The sequence below is a fragment of the Benincasa hispida genome, chromosome 11, assembly GCF_027475165.1.
Source record: "Benincasa hispida cultivar pf3 chromosome 11, pf3_genome.v1.1, whole genome shotgun sequence".
NCBI lineage: Eukaryota > Viridiplantae > Streptophyta > Magnoliopsida > Cucurbitales > Cucurbitaceae > Benincasa > Benincasa hispida.
The window spans coordinates 86,688,708-86,711,402 of NC_143488.1; the positions used below are offsets into that span (position 1 = coordinate 86,688,708).

General features: G+C 31.9%; 1 protein-coding gene across 1 annotated transcript; it reads left to right on the top strand.

The window, feature by feature from the left end:
• Window positions 1-18,129: 18,129 nt before the first annotated feature.
• LOC120090257 (ribonuclease MC-like) lies at window positions 18,130-19,615 on the top strand. Its single transcript, XM_039047816.2, has 2 exons — window positions 18,130-18,416; window positions 19,005-19,615. The coding sequence occupies exons 1-2, from the start codon at window positions 18,165-18,167 to the stop codon at window positions 19,446-19,448; spliced, it is 696 nt and encodes a 231-aa protein (XP_038903744.1). The 5' UTR covers window positions 18,130-18,164; the 3' UTR covers window positions 19,449-19,615.
• Window positions 19,616-22,695: the final 3,080 nt, after the last annotated feature.

The window sequence follows — 22,695 nt, forward strand, 5'->3', positions numbered from 1 at the left end:
TAGGGCATCTTTGGGATGTTTTAATAAACCATCTGTTTCTTTTTTTTTTTAGCATGCCACGTCAATAAACTTGTTATTTCTTTATTTTTAAACATTCTTTCAAATCTTGGAATTGGGGGGAAATACCACATGACTTTTGCTGGGATATTCTTATCCTTTTCATTTAAATTTTTTTGAAGCTTCCATCTTGACGTGGAGCATACATTTGCATTAGAGAGTTCTTTTCTAAACAAACAACAATCATTTCTACATGCATGAATCTTCTTGTACTTCGTTCCAAGAGTACCCAACATCTTTTTTGCTTCATAAGTAGAAGTTGGAATTTCATTAGGACTAGGTAATATGTCATGAATTAATTCCAACAACTCAGTGAAACTCTTATCGCTCCATCAAATTTAGTTTTTAAATTATATAACTTTACCAATGTAGATATTTTGGAAAAAGTTTTACAATTTGGGTACAATGGTTTCTTCGCATCATCTAATAATTCTTCAAAATTATGGATTTTCCACTAAAATAGTTATTGTATGCAGCCTCAAAACATTCCAATTGTGTCATCAACATTAACATCATCCTCATCAACTTCGTCTCTTTCACTAGTAGACACATTTTCATTGTTTCTCTTAATCGGTAATGATTCACTGTGAAAAATCCATGTCTAATAACTTTGATCTATACCATTAAAAAATAAATGTTCTCTTATTTTATTCACATCTTGAGTCTTTGCATTAACACACTTCGAACATGGACAACTCATGATATTCGGTATATTTGAATGTTGTAGACCATTTTTAATAAACACCTCGACCCCTAAACCATACTCAGCTGACATTCTATTCATTTTCATCCCTGACTTATCCATGATTGTAAAATATGCAACTTAATCTACAAAAAAAATATAAAAAAAAACAATAACAAGGGAAAATTTAAAAGCATAAAATTATGATTGTAAAATATGCAACATCAACAAATTTAGAATAAATAGACTTTTAAGATAATCATCTTATAAATATTACCTTGTCCTTGTTATTAATGTTATTATGAAGTCCATTTTGTGTTAGGTGCACCTTCTCCACTTGTCAACCTTCTTAAAACACGTCCAATGCAATCTTCCTATCTTCCTTTCAAATCCTTAAGAATCAAAATTTAGCCTTACACGTCAAACTTGAACCTAACAAATGAAAAACTTCACTCAAAATCAAGTATTGAATCAAAACAAATATCAATCCAAACAAATATCACAATAAACCGTGTCCTTAGACCGTGTTTTGAATGAGTCAATATCAAGGACTCAGTTCCTATCGATGAAAAGAAAAGCCAAAAAACAAAATTCTAGGGTTATTCTGAATAATAAAGTAAGAAGTTGTGTTTAGAAAATACAAGTAATATCTAACTGAAAGCAACAAATGTTTAATTCTAAATATGCAGTTGAACAAGCAAACTCAAAGGCTAAAAACGTACTTCACTAACAATCCAAAGTTTGTACTCTTTAATTTTAAGCGAATTAATCATAGAGAAAACGAGATAGTGAAACCAATATCTAATTAGTTCACACATCTATTAAGCAAAATAAAAGAGGCATACCAATTAAGAGCTACATTGATAATTGTTGCATAATACATCACCTCATTTTCCATGTTTTATGAAAAGGAAAAAGAAAAATAAACTTTCATCTTTCTTACTTGTTTGGCTCTTTCAATCTCTAAAAGCTCACACCTGATAATGACTCACAAAAGCGAAACAAAGATTTAGAGTCAGTTGAATTCAAGCCTTAATATCATTAGAGTTCTCCATCATTTAGCAAAAGGAATCAAAATTATCCTACTAGTTTTGAACCATCTTATCTATAAGAACCATTAACATAATAGAATTAAGCCAATACAAACTAAATAAATAAAACCAAGGCTTCCTAATGAGGTGGAGGAGAATCCAATTCTCAACACACCACCAGCTTGACACTTAAAAAGTTTATGGAGAGAGAGAGAGAATTGGATGTCAATTTATGGATTTGATTTGGTGGTTTGCAGAACATCCCAATAGGAGAGGATTAAACCAGAAAGTAAACTAAAAAAAAAAAAAAACATGAAAGGAGAGAAAAAGAAGTACAAACAAGAAAAAATTACAACTTAGAAGTAAAAACTTGAACATGTCTCAATGACTAGAGGGCTTAATCTATAAGTTTGGGAGATGTCATTTCCTCGAGTAGGCAAGCTAAAAATGACTTCAATTATCAAGCCTAACCATCTAACAATCTCACACTCTCTCTACTAAAACTATTGGATTTTATTCAGTTAGGCATTATCACAAACAACAATTGAGAAGTCAAATTAATGCCATCAACATAATCTATAGAAATTGCGAATTTATATAAGAAAAAGTAAAATATACATCATCTGTTGAGTAATTAACACTCCTAATAAAATTTCCCCTTCTCCTTTGGTTCTATTCTTGAAAAACTATAGCAACCAAAATCAAATGAACAAAATGTTATCAACATAATAATAATAATAAAAAAAAATTAAAATCTTCTGCAATTTGGTAATTAATAAACTCATTTTACAAGCTAAACGATGAATTCAAAAGAAATTTTCTTACAAACATGTATATAGTTTACATTGTATCGAAATTTTCACTTGCTGCTTTTATCATTTGAATTCAAAGATTATTCAGAATAACCCTGTAAATGGTTTTGTGAAAGAATGTGTATGGAAAGGAAAAAATAAATTAAACAACAAAAATTGAGGAGAATTGAAAAACTAATGAAAATCAACAAAAACATCAAAATTCCAACACTGCTCAAACATACCTCATTCAATGTTGGAGACTTCGAGGTCTACAGTCCTCATTCACATCTACAGCATGAAGGTGATCGACGGACACGGGCGTGAAGGAGATCGATGGACACGGGCATGGCGTGAAGGAGATCGACGGACGAGCGAAGAAGGGTGAAGCACGGGCAAGCAAGATAGGGTTTCGGCGTAAGAGAGAAGGAGGCAACAGATATAGGGTTTTATTATTTAATAAAATAAGAAAAAAAAAATTACACCTTTAATGTCGATTTTAAACCGACATTAAAACCCATCTTCAATGTCGGTTTAAAGCTGACATTAAAGCTCTGTTTTTTTTTTTTTAAATCGACATTATACATCCGATTTCACTTTTTCCAACCGACATTAAAGCTCAAATTTCTTCTAATGTTGTCAGAAGCAAGTAGTTGTATAATTGAGTTCAACATTGCTGAAACATTTTAAACAAACTCTATTAAATATGCATCTAAATCTATTTTAGCAAAACTAATAAAGTACCCAATAAATCTTTTATTTATTTGCAACGATACTTAAGTGATTTAGAATAAGTGCCACCGTGGGGTAGTAAAAAATTCCTTCACATAAGCAAGACAGTTCTTGACCAAATACTATTATCTAGAATAACTCATATTCCAATAGTTCTTTTGGTTATTGTTTTCGGTCAAGATCTTAATTAATACTTAGTAATTCTTCTAAGTGTGACCCGCCATTTTCAGATTTTATAGAACGGTATGAGTATGCCTCCGAGATAGAAGACAATATCCAAGACGGAACTATAAAACCTTATTCATTTTACTGAAGCCTGGGTTGTTCTGAATCCTATGTTACAACCCTCAGTAGGGATCGCTGCGGTTAACGACTAACTAGTGCCGCATAAAAACGACAGCAGGCGCAACATAGGAATCTCACAGTTCAAACTAATGGAGGAAATCGTAGGACAATGTTGACACATTTCCTTCACCCACTTACTATGAACCACTTCCTTTATTCACCTTGTTATTGACCCATGCAAACACTTTCCATATGAAGCAGTTGAGGTAAAATCGACAATGAGTCGAGCATGGATCTCACAGTGTGAACTCTCGAGGACGTGAGAGCTAATAGCTATATATCAAATATATTGTTAATCTCCCACTAAAGTGTTCTAAATGTTTGGGTAATTTACTTAGGCATGATGGCTAATTTCATACAACCTAAGTCTAAGTGATTTATCCAAATATAACTCTTATAATTGAATTTAACCTACAATGTCTAGATGATAAACCATTTATTACCTCACATCGCTCATGCAAGCTCATAAAATCAGTTAACAACTCTCAATAGTTCGGTCATAATCCCCAAGTAGGAGGTGTTCCATAAACCATCAACTTAAGTACCCCTAACCTTAGATAGGTTTATGAACCGATATAAGTTTGTAACCGTGTTTTATAAAGTAACAATCTATTTTAACGTTTAAAATTAGTTGTTAACCTAAGTGAGCATGCAAATATTCTTTGTTTTGGATTTTAAACGTCTAATCACGTCTAACCAATTTTATAACGACTTACAAAATTTAGACATGCTTAACATCCACAACATTCAACAAAGGTATCTAATATAACTATTATATTAAACACAACACTGACATGCATACTATATATTATAACAACTATAACATACTTTCAATGCATGTAACATGCTTCCTATGGTGGGGTTTTAAATCTACATGGCATACTGTATGCATATACATGAATTATTTAATCATCACATATATCTCATGCATAAAAAATTAAATACAAACTGTTATGGTTTTCGTTTTGACATAAACAAGCAAACAGATAACTAACTATTACAAACAGCTAACTATTACAAATAGCTTCATAACCATCTTTGAATCGCTCGAACGGCTCCAAACTGAACCCAAACAACTTGAACCGAGTTGGATGAGTCTGAATCGGACCAACAAAGCCTGAACCGAACCAACCAAAACCATTTGAGGCTGAACCGGATTGAACCTTGAGTAAACTGGTCGAACCGGTTGCTCTCGATCCAACCTCAAAATGCTGTTAAGGTCGATCGTGTAGTGCTAAAGATAAATGTCTAGTATCATCACCTTCAGTTGAGAGGAAGTACATGATCGCTTAGTGTTTGCTGAAAACTAAACGAACGTTTAGCTCTATCGCATAGGACTAGACGATCGCTTAGTTTCATCGTCGTGCAATCGCTTAGCTCCATCGCATAGTACTAAGCGATCGCGTAACACCATCACCCAGCGTATTCAAGTCATCGTTTAGTATCCGTCGTAGCTAAACAATCGATTAGCTCCATCGTATAGAGCATCATCACGTCGCATAGCATTTATCTACACGATCACTTAACTGTACAACCAAACAATCGCTCAGTGCTATCACGTAGCACTTCATCATATTGCTTAACGCGCATTGTAGCTAAACGATCATATAGCGCCATCGTTTAGTAAATTCAACGTATCATTTAGCTTCCACAACAAAGCTAAATGAATGTGTAATGCTATCGTATAGTAAATAAACGCATTGCTTAGCTCTTATAGGTACACGATCGTTTAGTGTTCAACATCACAACGACCAGTGCATATTATTAAATGACTGTCTAGGTTTTCTTCTCATCATGTAACATCTTGAGCTAAACGATCGCTTAGCAGAGCAGAAGCTGAAAATATTGGAACAGTAGCTCGGTCTCCTTTGCTTGTTTCTTCAATTACATCTTAATTTCAACTTTAATGACTCCAAATAAATTACAAACTCTTGTTAACACATAAATGCTCATCAAACAAGAGCAATTACAAATTTAATTTGAGAAATTAAAGAGAATTAAGATGCTAAAACTCAGAAAACCATAGCAGTGCATCAGTTTCATATATCTCATGAAAAAAACACCCACCCTGCCAAAATTAGACCGAATTGAAAGCTTAAAAGATGCTTTGATACCAACTGAAAGATTAAATAACATACAGCGGAAGTATGAAGGATTCATAAGCATTCAAACTCACTAATTTTGGCAGAAACTAAAGCATGCTTTTCTAAAAAGAGGGTTTTAAGATCATACCTTTGATGAACTCTCCAAGAAATCGAGTGTACAGCAGCAGTCTTCACTTGATATCACCGTGAAACACCTCAAAGCCTTCCCTACTATACTCTTAGAGCTATAAGCAGAGTTGTGGGATTCAAGAACAGCTTGAAAAGGTGAAGAACAAAGAAGAACTCACAGCAGCCGACAAGAAGAACAGTTTCTTCTCACAGTAATTTTTCTCTAAAAATTTCTGCATTAATTCTTCTCAAATGATTCCAATATTCCTTATATATTGTAGATGAACATGCAAAAAAGTGAAGTGCATGACTTACAACTGATGCTTGGAGAATCAATAAAGAGAGGATAATGGCCTTTGTGTGAGCATGAAGATGAAGGTAATGGAAAAAAATTCAATCCCCATTTTGTGCAACGTGCAAAAATGAATTTTCATTTTTATTTTAAAACATAAAATGATTTCTAAACCATTTTAATTGAAAATTGATTTTTTAAAATTAATTTAAAATATTAATTAATTTAATATCAAATATTAAATTAATTTTTGCACAATAATCATCTTCATATATTTAAATCATATTTAAATATATATTCTCTTGTTCTGTTTAATTTGAAAGTTTCAAATTAATTTCTCAAGCTACCTAAAGCCTATCCATTTACGAGCTAGTAGGGGGACCTCGCGGACCTACAGATCATGGACTCCAACGATTTGAGATTAATCGGCTAAGCTCATTAGTCCATTCTAACCCCCGTTCGTTAATTAATGGGACTCTCCACTATAGCCCATATTTGAACTCCCCTCACTGTAGATATTATGTTCACTTAATAACTATAATCAGTAAGTCGATCCTTCACAGGTTGGTCGTAATCACAGTTAGGTCAAATATACCATTTTACCCCTATGAATATATCTTGTTCCTTAAGTTCCTACTGATTCTCTAAAGAACAATTCTGATTCATAATCCCTATAAATCAAATCTTTTCTCTATCATGAGAAGGTGGGACCCCGATTATTCAAGACCTAGAGTCAATACTTAAGAGAACAACCTATCTGCTAACCCTAAATAGGGTAGAAGTGAATTCCATTTTGCAATACTATGTCTCCAGCTATTTATCCGGTTTTATCCCCAAAATGGTAAGCTTATTGAGCAGTGCTATTGGACTACTCTCACCGTTTACAGATCAAAGGATAATCCTAAACAAACAGGAGTTCATAGCTAGCTCGAGATTAAGATCGAGTTAACCTAGGTTATATATAATAAATGAAATAATCAGTTTTAACAGTAAACAGTCGTTATAAAGAAAAGTGACTATTTTTGTGGTCTAGTCTATATGCAAACTCATTGCATAGGATGCCCCCACTCTTATGTCTCAACATGAACGATTTGTGGATCACATCATTTGTAGAACCTTACAACTCTTTGTAACAACTACAGAGTGGGTCACATCTAATAGTGCTACCAGGATGAGATACCCAATTTCATCCATATACTTATTAGACCATTTTGGCTATGTTACAATTTTGACTGCCCAATAACCAATTTGGTCAGTCAACTTAATCCAATTTATGTCACTACATAAAGTTACATCATTCAGACTATAGTCAAGGATGCGTTTATTGGATTTTCATAATAAGATGCAAAATTAACATGTCATTATTATTGATAAAATATAGTGATTAACACGAACTGCGAGTTCTAGGACATTTCCAACTCTTAGGACAAATCACAACATGCTTTAGTAATCAAATACAAAAGAGAATGAGAGATATACATTTGAAGAACACTTATTCTATCAATCTCTTGTGCTCCTGAATATTTGGACAGCAACCTCTCGTTATCGTTTAGATTGAAGGAACTCTTATCAAAGTGTACCTATGAGCAAAAGTAAGATCGTTACAAATTCATTGTGACAGAAATACCGTATTCACAAACAGACAACAAGTTATGCATCTATAAAAAAATTACGGCATGCTATGAACAACTAAATACCAAAGGGTTGAGAGACATACCTCTTGAAGAACTTTTCTTCTTTAATCTCTCGCGCTCGTCAGAACCAGCAACTCTCGCTATCGTTGTGATCGCCAAGTTTATTGTCCACCAAATCTCGTTGTCGCTCACCACTGCACGGTCTTCTATAGGACAGACAACAAGGAGAACACCACCTCTCAGTAACCTCGGTATTCTTGGAGTGAGAATCCATGAGGTGTGGGCTCTGTTGGATTTGGTAGAGGGATGAGGAAATAACGATTGTTTACAACGACCAAGAAAGTGGGAGAGATTTAGTGTCTATCGTGTAAATGGGTGCTTGATCGTTTAGCAAAAGGTGCACAATTGTTTAGTAAAACGGGACTGATCGTTTAGGTTAATTGCTTTTACGCGCGATTGTTTAGAAAAAAACTATGCGATCATTTAGGTTAGTTGCACGTGTACACGATCATTTAGTAAAACTTGAGCTATCGTGTACGCTCTCATTAACTAGATGATGGGCAGTGTATTAATCGTAAAGTGATGATCCGATCTTTTTTTTTTTTTTTTTTTTTTTTTTGCAAAATGAAAACTATTTTTATTCTATCATTCGATTACGAAAACTAAATGCAACCTCCCACTTCTCAAACTATTATGGAGAAAAAACCACCAACAATTATCTCATAATTGTTTAATTAAAAATAAATATAATCATATTATATTTATAACCTGTAACTTAATATCACATCATATGGAACATATAAACCATGGTCCTTTTCTCCTCTACTAGATATAGATCATATTTATATCCTTTTTCTCCAATTAATGTATCTCATACATCATGTCAACTGTATCATCTATAATTGACCATATATATTTAAACTCCCTTTTGTCAATTTGAACACTTCAAACTGATCCAAAAACTGAATCTCAACTTGAATCCATTGAGCTACCAATGTTACAAATGATCTGATCTTGATCATTCAGTGGAGACATGTGAGTAAGGATATTCTATACAAAGGAGATTGTATAAGATAGGACCACGAAATGTTTAGTCTCATTATATAACACCGTTCATAATAGAGACTTACATTTTACCATGATGACCATAGGTAACATGACCTGAATCCTAAGTGAGTTGTGAACTCTTGCCTATGAAGGCGGTCCTTCATTTGTATGGGTGAGCATGACCAAATCTCCGACTCAACAAGCCTACCATTTTGAGATTTCGTTTGATTTGGGAGCTGAGAACACAACTACACAAGAAGGAATTCACTCATTCACCAACTCGGGGCAAGTAGATAAATTGCTCTCTTAAGGGCCGATTTCGGGGCTTGAACAATGTGGCGCCATACTCTCTCCTGGCTCGAAAGGGATTTTATTATTATGTATTTTATATTTACAAGTATGCTGTAATTTTTAAATTAAATGCATGATCTTCTATATATTTTTTTTGTAAAATCTAAGTTCTGTGAATGTTGAGAAATTGGGACGATCCGCTTCTGCTTAAGAACCTTTAATCAGATCCTTCACTTATTCTATCCCTTATGCAAATACATTAGTACCAAAGCACACTGGTTATAGATCACCAAGATGGAGACCTTTGTCAGCTGCAACATGAGATGGAAAGTGAAAGATAGGCAAAATACTTTTTTATGGTTCCATCAATGGAATCCTAGTGGGTACTTAAAACCTCACTCTCCCCAAATTCCAAGCTTTATCTACTCTTGAAAATGCTTCCGTCCATGAAGCTTGGGACGCAATTTTTGAATAATTGGAATCCTGATTTCGAAAGGCCTCTGCTAGACAGAGAAAGGGAGACTTGTTTACAAGCTTCGGCTAATTGGTCCACGCCCTCTAAACAATTTGAACATTTTACATTCTTTCAGAATTTTTGGTCCTCTTTTTATTCTTTGTGAGCTAGCAGAGGACCTAATGGACCTATAGATTATAAATTCCAATAATTTGAGATTAATTAATTGAACTCTTTAATAAAATTAATCAACATTCATTAACTATGGGGCACTCCACTAAAGACCCATAACTTCCCCTTATGCATGGTAGAACATGTTGTGTCAATGAATATAACCATTAATAGATATGTCAATCCTTCACGAGTTGTTCGTAATCACAGTTTGATCAAATTATCGTTTCATTTCTATAATCACCTCTTTATCCTTAAGTATCATTGATCATCTAATGAACAATTTGTTTATGGTCCAACTATAAACCAAGTCACTCTCCAACCAATGAGAGGATGGGGGCCTCATTGTCCAAGACCTAGAATCAGCATTCATCTAATTTCCTTATTCGATCAAGTCCCCAAAATGATAGGCTTATTGAGTTGGCCACTTGGACAACTCCCACCCATGCAAATCAAAAGACAAGCCCTCGTAGGCAGGAGTTCATAACTCAATCAGGATTGAGATTGTGTTACATATGGTAATCCAGTGAAATATTAATTTCTTAGTCAATGGTGTTATAAAGAGAGATTAATTATTTTGCGGTCCAGTCTTATACAAACTCTTTGGATAGAATACCCCTACATGCATATATCCACATGAACGATTTGGATCACATTGTTTATAATGAAGAGAGATTAAGTGTCTTATCCTGGTCACATTATGGATCACATCTCCACAATGTCACAAGGATAAGACACTTAACCTTATTAAAATTTATAGATCATTTAGGTGATTAGTTGAACATGATCCACTTGTTTATCAACTACATACTGTTCAAGTTTCATGTAATAGCCTTAAATTTTTACTGTAATGGATAATTCATTATTGTATATTTAATAATTAAATTAAATACTATATCAAATAACTAATTAATTACGAGACTTTAAGAACAAATTCCAATAGAAATTATATGGATAGTTGCACATAACGGTAACTTCTTTGTTAATGTGAATCATCTATTTTTATCTTGCCTTGTCTCTAAGCAGATCTAGGATTAATTTTGCAATCCAGCTGCTGATTACCTCCAATATATGGACAGACTTTTAAACTTCATGAACAAACTAAAGCAGGTCTCCCCAAGGTATATTTTGCGATATAATTTAATGGGTGTCACCTTGTGGTGTAGTTGGCTTGAGAGGAATAATAGAACTTTCCGAAACATTGGCAAATATTTTGGGTGACCATGTGATGAGGTTGTTTATCTTGTTGCCCTTTGGAGTATAAAATCTTCCCATTTTGAAGTTATGATCTTACTTATATTATTATGCTAAATTGAAAAACTTTTCTCTAACCTACCTTTCTTTTATCTTTTCTTTCTCTTTGGTCTCTTTGACTTTTGGAGCTCTTCTCTAGCTCATCACCTATACTTGCTTTTACTATCAATTGAATCTCTTTTGATCTTGGGATATGATGAGAGTGCTAGGAATCTATCAATCTAGTTGAGATATCTTGGTGCACCTATTGATCTCTCTTGCATGTGTATATTGTTAAAAAAAAAAAAAAAAAAAAAAAGATAATGATATCCCTTTGGTGTTAAAAAGTGGTCCTCATTTGTCAAATATTTTAAACATATTCTACAACTTTTAAGGAAAAAAAATATATAAAAATGTTGGTATGTAGAAAAACAAAACAAGAATAAAGACCACGAAGATAACATTATTCAATGGAGTCAAAATATACTCAACGACAATGTTATTAAATAGGGCCAAGATATGTTCAATCACAATGTTATTAAATGAGACCAAAATACGCTCAATGACAATGTTATTAGCATGCATTATTTAAGTGAACAAATTTGTGTCTCCCACCCTTTGATATTGATATTGTTTTGTTTTATTTTGAATTGTTTAAAAAAATGGAAAATATAAGAAATTAAAGATTTGTTTGGATTAATTAAAGATTTTTTTTCAAAAAAATCAATTTTATTTTAATTCTTTGATGAAAATTATTTAAAATAAAATTTAAAAATATTTCAAAAACTATTTTAAGTTGTTACAAAATACATCAATTTTGTTCATAATAATTTATTTTCAAAATTAAGTAATATTTTAACTAAACATACTGTAAATATATTTGTGATCGTAGCAAGTTGAAGCAATCAATCACCGCTGGGTCGTCAGCAACCCTATTTTGTGAACCATCAATCTAATGGAACATTTGGACATTTATTAGTGCGCTAAATGTAAGGCTTACACATGTGAAACCTATAATATTTAAAGTTGTAAGTAATTCATTTACTAATTGAGCAATAGTTGTGTTGTCATGATATATAGAACCCACTTAAACTTATAGAATTTCTATTTTAATATCAAATTAAAGTTCAACCATAGCTAAAAGTTGAAATTATATTAGTTCCATAATTGCTTTTAAGAGTGAGATTCCAACCTCTTCCATTCGAGTTAAAAGGTGTATATTTAAACTAGTTGAACTAACTCCATTTAGATTCATATTAATTAAAAGTTTAAAGCCCCGTGTTATAAGTATTTAATTCTTGGTTTTTGGTATTTAATTTTTAAATTTTGTTTCTATTATAAATATTATAAATAAGTGTTAGATGGCCATACTTAGTATCCAATATCAAATGTCATTTTTTCATTGCCACATATGTTGCTCATGTATCATTCAACTGCTTATGCATAGTATCCAAAGTGTACCACATACTACTTGCCACTTTGCCTATAAATAGTGACATTTTGTAGATCTTAAAAGAATACACAATTGATAAGAAATCAACTTCAAAATTCCACTCAATTTTTCATATTATCCAATTTTCATAATTTTAGTTATTTTATTTTATTTTATATATTTTGTTTATTTATTATTATATTTATATATTGTTATGTTATATTTTCTCCATATCTGTGTTCCCGTTTTGCTCATTAATTTAACAACACATTATCAACACGAGCTTCTATTGTTTTTCTCTAAAGGTAGGCCCTAAAGGATTGTTGGTTGCTCCGTTGTGCTCATTAATTTAACAACACGTTATCAACACGAGCTCCTATTTTTTTTCTCTAAAGGTAGGCCCTAAAGGATTGTTGGTTTTTCCGGCCTCTTCGTTATAATTAATAAATTTAATGTTATTTTGCATATTTAATATCTATTAAATTTCTGATATAAATACAATATTTTATGATAGGGCTACCATGACAAATCTAACAAAAAATAGAATTTGTCACCCTTGATATTAACGACAATAATTATTTATCATGGGTGCTAATGCCGGAATCCATCCGGATGCTATGAACCTTGGAGAAACTATTAGAGAAGGAAATATGATATCTAGATAGGGCAAAGCAAAAGCTATGATTTTCATTCATCACCATCTCCACAAAAGATTGAAAATGGAGTATCTTATAATAAAAGATCCCCGTATCTTATGAAAAAATTTGAAATAAAAGTATGATCATAAAAAACAATTATTCTTCCTAAAGCTCGTTATGAGTGGATGCATTTAAGGTTACAAGATTTTAAATTACTAAGTGATTACAATTCCACATTATTTAAAATCAGTTCGAATTTGTTATTATTTAAAGAGAAAATTATTGATGTTGATATGTTAGAGAAGACATTTTCTACAATTCATTTCTTGATTATGCTCCTGTAGTAGCAATATCGGGAGAAAGATTTTAAACAATATCTGGAACTAATTTCATGTCTTCTCGTGGCCGAATAAAATAACAAGTTATTGATGAAAAATCATCAATCTCGACCAATTGGAACGACACCATTCCTGAAGTGAATGCTGTGAATTTTAACAATAATCATGGTCATGGTCATGGTTGAGGTTGTGATCATGGCAGAGGAAGAAATAATTATTATTTTCATTTGGTCGTTTTAATCATTCAATTTTTTTTTTTTTAAAAAAAAAACCACACAAAATGATTATCACACAGGAAAAGCTCCACAAGATAAGAGCTCAAAAGTGTTGAAAATAAATGCATTTTATGCGGAATGACTGAACATTGGTCACATACCTGTTGTACGTTAAAACACTTAGTTGATCTCTATCAAGCATCCTTGAAGGAAAAAATGAAAAATGTTAAAGAAAATTTTGCATACCAGGATAATGACATATTTGACCCATCTCATATAACAAATTTGGATGTTGCGGACTTCTTTGAATCTCCTGGGGAGAAAATCAACAGAATTGATGGACCATTAAGTGTTTCTTTTGACTTTGAAAATATCTAGACTTAACGTTGTTTTTTCTATTCATCTCCATGTTTTTTTCCTCTTAATAGATGTTAACATTTGTAAATTCCAAATATTGTTTTTCTTATTGTAATTATTTTCTTTTAATGAAGAAACTTGGTATTCGGGTTAATCCCTTAAATCTCGTGGGTTCTAAATGAGTAGGATAATATGCATACAATACCAAGAAAGCTACTGAACTGTTAATGATCTTCTTGTAAACACAAGGTTCATCAACATTTTGATTAAAACCATAGGTTTTGACTGCAACGTCAAACGTCGTGTTCCAAGATCTAGATGCTTGTTTCAATCCATAGATGGACTGATTGAGCTTACAAATTTTTTGCTTTTGACCCTATACTATGAATCCTGCTGGTTGAGTCATATAGATTATCCCTTCAAGATTACCATTCGAAAAGGCAGTTTTGACGTCCATTTTCCATATCTCATCGTCATAATATGTGACAATAGACAAGATAATCCATATAGATTTTATTACTGCAACAGGAGAGAACATTTCTTCATAGTTCACCTCCTCAACTTGGGTATAACACTTTGCTACTAATCTAGCCTTGAAGGTTTGCTTCTTTCCATCTACACTTTTTTTCCTCTTGTAGATCCACTTGTAACCTATAGGTTTTACCCTATCAGTTTAGTCTACAAGTTCACAGACAGAATTGGAGTACATAGACTCCATTTGTAGATTCACAACCTTAATCCATTCCTTTTTATCAACATCTTCAATTGTCTTCTTGTAAGACAACGGATCCTCAACATCATCATTAATGATGTTTTAGGCTTCTGTTAAATTCACATAGCGAACAAGTGAGTTCACAATCCTCCCACTGCATCGAGGCAATCTCAACTCTTGAGATGGATTAATTTGACTAGACGAACCGATATCAACAACTCTTGTTGATATACTAGTCTCTTCGACAACTTTTGTTGAAGATTCAGTAGTATTTTCATAAATTTTTCTTAAAACTATCTTGCTTCGTGGTTTCTGGTCCCTCATGTGGTCTTCCTCCTAGTGTTTGTCGATACAAACATTTTATTTTCATTTGGATCAAAGAAGTACACATCTCTCGTTTCCTTGGGTGGCCTACAAATAGGCATACTTTCAAACGAGGTTGATAATTGAAACAAATTTTTTTAATACTACAATTAAGAAAATGTGGGATTTAATCTCCCACCTCTAAGGTAAAAGATAATGCTAATTACCACTAAGCTGAGTTTATTTTGTCAAATTTAAAAAATTATGGTCGATAATTGTGTTTTTTTTTCTATTTTTTAACAATAATTTTTTCTGTGACTTTTATACTTCAATTTTTTATAAAAACAAAATCAAACTATATTTACAATTAATTATCATCTAATAGTTATGACTATAAAATTATATCCTTATTTGAATTTGTTTAAAAAATTTACTTTGATAAAACAACATCAATATTTTAAATACATTTATTAATCACAAATAAAATGAGTAAAAATAACAAAATAAAAATATCAACAAAATATAAGAAAATAGTTCATTTTTACAAGGGAGGTTTATAATATAATAAGAAAATAATGATAACAATTAATTTGAACTCAACAAATCCACGTTATTTTTTTATGACGATCAAGGTGTCATGAACAACTTTTGTGACTGCAAGTGCAACACTTCAATTAAAAGACTCGACAGACACTACAATGTGTGAGTAATTATATATATAAAAGATGAAAATTAGCGAAATGAGAATTAGAAGAAAAATAATTCTTAATTTTTTTTGTGTTTTTTTATGTTTATAAGAAAACCACATATTTACACAATTTGTAGTAATTCAAATAGTAACATATTTTGAAAAAAATATGTAATCCTTCAATTGGATGTTATGTTGTGTTCTTTACCAAAAAAATCACTCACATGAAAGTTGTGGTTAAGGATGTTCACGGAATGAGATAGGGTCAAGGATGTCATTCTACATCCTAATCCCCACACTCTATTTCATTCTCCATTTTCGTGAAATTTTTCATGGGGATCGAGGTGGGGATTCCCAACGGAGAATTCATGGGGATCAAGTTCTCTGCGGTGAATTTTTTGGACAAATTTAATAATTTACACTATCACTAAATTGTTTATTATGGTTTTTTTTAAACAACAATTAAAATCTAAAGATAAATTACTCAAATTTTGGCGTACAAAAACTAATAACTTTTTTAGTAGAAAGAAATAAGTATAAATCAAATTATTCACACATATATTATAAATGTAAATATTCAATTTAAACATATTCATTATGTTGACCAATAAATAATCAAACTTGAAATTTAAATGTAATATTTATATAATAATAATAACGTAACATTAAATAATTGGATCTTTTTAAAAATAAAAAATATTTATACTTTATGGCAAAAAATTTCAAAAGTACAAAGCACTTTTTGGAATTTTTGCTATAAAGTCTAAATATTTTTGAGATTTTTCTATTGATAATAATTTTTCTTAAATAATTATATTAAATAAATAAATAAAGGATAACCGAAGTGGAGATGGAGAACGGGATGGAGGCAAGGATGTGCACGAGGAATGTATTCCCCATCCCCGTTCTCGCTTAAATCAGGCGGAATCCCACAGGGAAGTTGGACATATCTAATTGCGATTTTTAAATTTCTTAAAAGAATTATAACTTTACTCGTATTTTATAATTATTTTGACTTTTGAGTTTTGAAATTATTTAAAAAAAAGAACATTGAGATATTTTTTAAATTAAAAATGAGAATTAATATCCAAGTAAAGTGTAAAAAAAGAATATATTTTCGACATTATTTATCGTTCAGCTTCATGTAAATGAGTGAAAAATATTTTGAAAATATCAAAATAAAAATAAAAGTGTAAAAAAGTTACAAGGGCTGGGGTTTGAACCCAGGTACATATCACTGGACAACCCAAAATTTTCCGGTTTCTATCCATCATAAGCAAAACTTATTAAAAAATTGAACGATTTTTTTTTTTTATTTTCTTAAACATTTTAATAAAAACATTTTAATAAAAACATTTTAATAAAAACATTTTAAAATTGAAAAAAAGTTGAAGAAATAGAAAACTCAATTGACTACGAAACATATTTGTCTTTAAAGAAACTAAAGACAAAAAAATAAAATAAAATAAAAAATCAATTGGTAATTGAATGACACGTAAGTTGATAGGTTTTGATATATTCTACCTTATTCAATGAAGTATTGTTAAATTAGGTTTTGATATAGACCTAATTTTCAATTCTTTAAATCAGATTTTTTATTATTATTATGGTTTACACTTCAAGAATTTATTACATACTTAGATATTAATTCTCATTTTGTATCGTTCCAATTTTATCGAATGTCCTCGAAGGGATTTGACAGGGGTTAAATTTCTAATATTCACAATGTGATTTTTGAGAGATTTGATAATGAAGATTCCACTTGAATTTAGATTCCAATTAACATGGTCCTTATCATTGATAGAGATACTAGAATGCCAGTCATTTGATGCCATATATATTGCAAGTTACAAAAAGAATTCACAAATACAGTAAATACTTTCTTACAATATTATTTCGAATTATCTCAGGTACGATTTCTTATATGAATGATTGGAAGTGAAAAGTAAATAAGTTTATAGATAATAAAGAATATCTTAGAGTTTTTCTTAAAATTGTGTCCCTAAGATAGGATGGGAGTCTTATCTCTCCACATATACAACTCATTTTGTCAACCCCTTCCAAATTTTATCACGTGGACATTTTATTGCACACATGCTACATTCTTGGCTTATCATTGATCATATATATATTTATAAAAATTCAATTTTTTTTAGTATAAAAATTGTGAAAATGGAAGATCGAAAATTTCACCTCTAGAATAGAAGGTCATATCAATTATCACTTAACTAAATTCTCTTTGGCATTAACAAAAATCCAACTAAAGATGCATATACTTTTCGTTCATTCATATTAATTATAAACTTATTCAAGATAACAATGAACTCATTGCAAATATTTTAAATTTAAAAAGGACAAATTAGAATTCTTTCCAAAAAAATAAAAAATAAAAAATAAAAAATAAAAGAAAGAAAGAAAATGACAAATTAGATCTATTATAAATACCCTTCCTCTAGTAGTTCATTCACAAAAAATTGAGCTATCAAATATTCATCAAAACATTCAAAAATGGAGAAGAAAGAAATTGGGTTAATTTTGAGTATGTTGGTGATGATAGTCAGTTGTTGTGAGGGGGTCAATGACTATGACTACTTGCAAGTTGTAATCCAATGGCAACCTGCCACGTGTACAGATTGGAAGAAGCCTTATCCTTATTGTTTCCAAGACCCAGATAATAGATTCAGTATCCATGGCATGTGGCCTAGCCTATACAGCGGTGCCCAAACCCATTGTTTCGGTAGTCCCTTCGATGTAAACCAGGTAAAATAAATATGTTCCCAATTATTATTCAAAGCTTCACTAATCAAACATTAGAAATATTGTTAAATTATTGTTTTTTTTAACATATATATAGAAGTGTAGATATACAACTCAAATGATATTTAATATGTGAAATCTAATCTATTAGCAAAAATTCAATTTGTCCATCAACAAAAAAATCATATTCTTTTCGAGTGATGACATAGTAATTTTAAGGTTGTTTTATATGAAAAGTTTAGTCAATTTCATAATTTTTATAAGATACACAAGTTACTTCTTTTATTATCAACTGGTTTTGAGATGGAACCTCATACTTATCTAATATGATATTAGAGTAGTTCAAAAAGCCCAAATAAACATGATAAGTGATAAGTTCAAAGCAATAGATGGAGAGATGTAATTTGTAAAATAATGCTTTGACCTGTATGATCAAAGATCAACAAATTTCTAACAAATTTCCACATATGCACATTGTTGTTGTTGGTATTCCTGATAGTAAGGTTATTTCTTTCATTCTAAAGAGACCAATAGACAACGATTGAGATATTAAGATATATATAACTAAAAATTTTCTTATTGATCATCCAGATTAGCATACTCCAACCTGGAATTAGTGAAATATGGCCAAATGTTGTCACAGGAAAAAACCAATGGCTATGGGGACACGAGTGGGATAAACATGGAACTTGTACTGAGAGCATTTTATTTGACCAAGAAGAATATTTCAGTTTTACAATGGACAAATATATTGAAAATAATTTGTCGTTTATTCTTGGGAAGAGCCAAATTACACCTAATGGGCAACTTTACTCGAGGGCTCAAATTTATGCAGCAATAAGTGCAAAGACTGGAAAAACCCCAGCCGTTCGATGCAACTACAACTATTGGAGTGGAGTTGAACAATTGCATGAAATAACTCTTTGTTACAATTGGAATGCTACGGCTTTTGAGGACTGCCCTTTGAATGCCAACAAATGTGATAATACTTTTATGTGGTATCCATGGAGCACTACCAAAGCTTTATCTGTCTAAAGAATAAAACCAACAAATATTAAATCGTAAAAAGGGCCCTCCATATGGTGTGTGGCTCTTATATATGTGTGTACTTTTCTAAGCCTTTTATGTTTCTAATAATGTCTTCCTCATGAGTTCATGGAGGAGATGAAATATGAATAAATGGAGGATGGATTTGTAAATCATATTCGTTCAGGACTTATTTAATTTATGGTGAAAGAAAATAAATGATGCTTAATTATGATAAACACTGTTCTTTTCATTTTAAATTAAATTAATGTTCAAAGATTGCCCACCAAGAATGAAGAGTCAAGTCTATGTTATCATTTTGATTGGCAAATAATTTGTTTTTTTATTTATGTTGTTGGTTATTTTGTCTCTGAATTTTTTGTATATATTTGGTGCTAGTTTTCTTTCCTTATCGATTGCAGATTTGCTGATATGATTATTTCCTTATTTGTGTTCTTGTCGGTGTTGGGTTATTCCTTGCCTTTTGTTGATTGTATTTAGAGGTGTTCGTCTCTAGGGTTTAGGACAAGCCAAATAATGTGTTTTATATGGTGTCCTCTACTGAATACCTTGAAGTGGCTTACTGAATCGAACAGAAGATTCCTTTTCCTTAAAGTTTGATATGTCTAAGTTATTATATCCTCTTATTACAAAGAAGTGCTAGTTGGGGGAATCTTACAACTAGCAAGTGAAAAGATGGTGAATTGTTGCGGTAGCATCAGATTTGTGGGGAATCTGAATCTGCAGACTCATTTGAAGTAGTCTCAAAATTAGAGGGAGTCTGACTTGCTCCTAGCATTTAGTTATGCGTAAACTGATATCTTAGTTGAAGTGAATGTTGTAAAAGTGAGTTACATTCTGGTGGATCTCTTTTCACCTAAGCGCAAATCCTCCCAGATGTAGGTGTGGTTGTACCAAACTAGGTTAACAAGTTTATGTGTTCTTCCTCTCTTCTTATTACTCTTCTACCTTTTGTCTTTACTATTGTCAGTAACATTTTTCCTAGCTAGTGCTTTATTTGTGATTCATCTATTTTAAATTGGCATCATAATCGGTTGATTGTTTGTTCATTAAGTATTCAATGGATTCGATCAACGAAGGTGGATCTACAACACGTCCTCCAGTCCAAGATTTGATGAACAACTTGTATTGGAAGGCCAAAATGACTACCTTTTTTAAATTTATTGGCAGGTCTTCCAAGGCGATTCTTAATGGATGGTCACATCCAACAATTACTGACAAAGATGGAGTTATCAATCAAAAGCCTGAAAAGTACTGGACAGAGGATGAAGATCAAGCTTCTAGAAAACTCACGAGCTTTAAATGTTATCTTCTGGTGTTTATCAAAACATTTTTAGGTTAATCAATACATGTGTTTATGCTCAAGAAGCTTAGGAGATTCTAGTTATGGCTCATGAAGGAACCTCAAAAGTAAAGATGTCAAGGTTGCAGCTCTTGACAACTGAATTCGAATCTCTTAAAATGTGTGATGTTGAGTGTGTTGCAAAACTCAATGTGCGACTTCTAGATATTGCTAATGAATCATTTGCTCTCGGAGAAAAAAATTCTGAAGAAAAACTTGTTAGCAAACTTTTTTATGCTCATTACCTAAAAGGTTCAATATGAAGATTACTGCTATTGAAAAATCCCATGATATTAGCACCACGAAAGTTGATGAAATGTTTGAATCTCTTCGAACATTTGAAATGACTTTGGATGATAAAGCCGAAAAGAAGCTTAAAGGAATTGCTCTACCGTCTTCTATAAATGATGATAGCTCGATAAGCAAAATCAAACATATGGACGAAAACTGGATATATATTGCTATTGGAAAAACAATTCGGTAAAGCCATTATGTTTCCCCTCTTGTCAAAGACTTGAATAACACCAACGATAATCATATCTCAAGGCCGACAAATCAATTCGTCAAGAAGATAGAAAGTGACAAAGGAGGTAGTGGTGGTCAGGGTGTTCAAGAAAGAAACTTCAAGTGTCGTGAATGTGGGGTTTGTAAGATGCCAAGGTTGATCTTGAAACTATGTCGAAATCTGTTCAAATGCTCAACTCTGGCATAAATGATCTCGACAAGATTTTGTCCTCAGGAAATAAAATTTCTAATAAACGTGGCATTGGATTCAGCAAGTCTTGAGATCAATTCTTAAAAGGGGAACCCTCTCTTTTTAAAAGATCTGTTCCTAATAAAGATACTTTGATGTCTGCGCCAATGTCTAAAGTAAGTGAAGGTACATTGGCTCGTCCTAAGCAGTTTATGACAAAAAGGTGGATAACAATGTAGAAAGGAAGGTTAAATTTGACTTTACTGATATCAGTTAAGGAGAAGAATTAGTAACTCTATGGAATCATCTCAGGAACCTTATCCATGGTAGGTATGTTTAGAAAAACAAAATGGAGTGGAAGGTGAAGAAATGTCATCTTCAATCTGATATTAGATGCCAAATTACATCTACTTCTCTTCTAGCATCTTCTAAAAAGGATTGGTACTTCTACAGTGGCTTCTCACGACAGATGATAGGTGTAAGATCTTTAATTAAAAGCATTGAACCCTGTGGATCTGGTCATGTTACTTTTGGAGATAGAGCAACAGGAAAGGTTCTTGGAAAAGGTCAATGATGTATTTTGGTCTTCCTAGATTAGAAAATTTCATTCTTGTTGAAGGATTGACTACAAATTTAATCAATATAAGTCAATTATGTGACCAAGGTCTTGTTGTGAACTTCTCAAAAGACAAATACTTGGTAACCAACGTAGATAATGTGATTATCATGACATGTATGCGTTCATCTGATAACTGTTATCTATGGACTTCTAATGTTTGTTCTAATGTCAGTCACACAGCTCGAAACAATGATGTTGTAATCTGGCATAAACGGTTAAGTCATGTTAATCTTCGTTCTGTTAAAAAGGCAGTTTCTGTACAAGCCATACTTGGTATACCATCTCTGTCTGGAGATGGTGAAATTGTGTACGGTGATTATCAAGCTATAAGGCAAGTCTAACTTTCTCATAGGAAAGTGTCTGTTTGTACTAGCAATTGTGTGATGGAATTACATCACAAGGATCTGGTGGGACCAGTACAAGTGGAGAGCTTAGTTGGTAAACATTGTGCCTTTATCAACATTGATGATTTTTCTCGGTATACATAGGTACGCCATCAAAGAAAATTAGACACATTTCAAGTATGTAGACTTTATGTCTTCAACTTCAGTGAGAATGAGAGGTGCACATTGTAAGGATC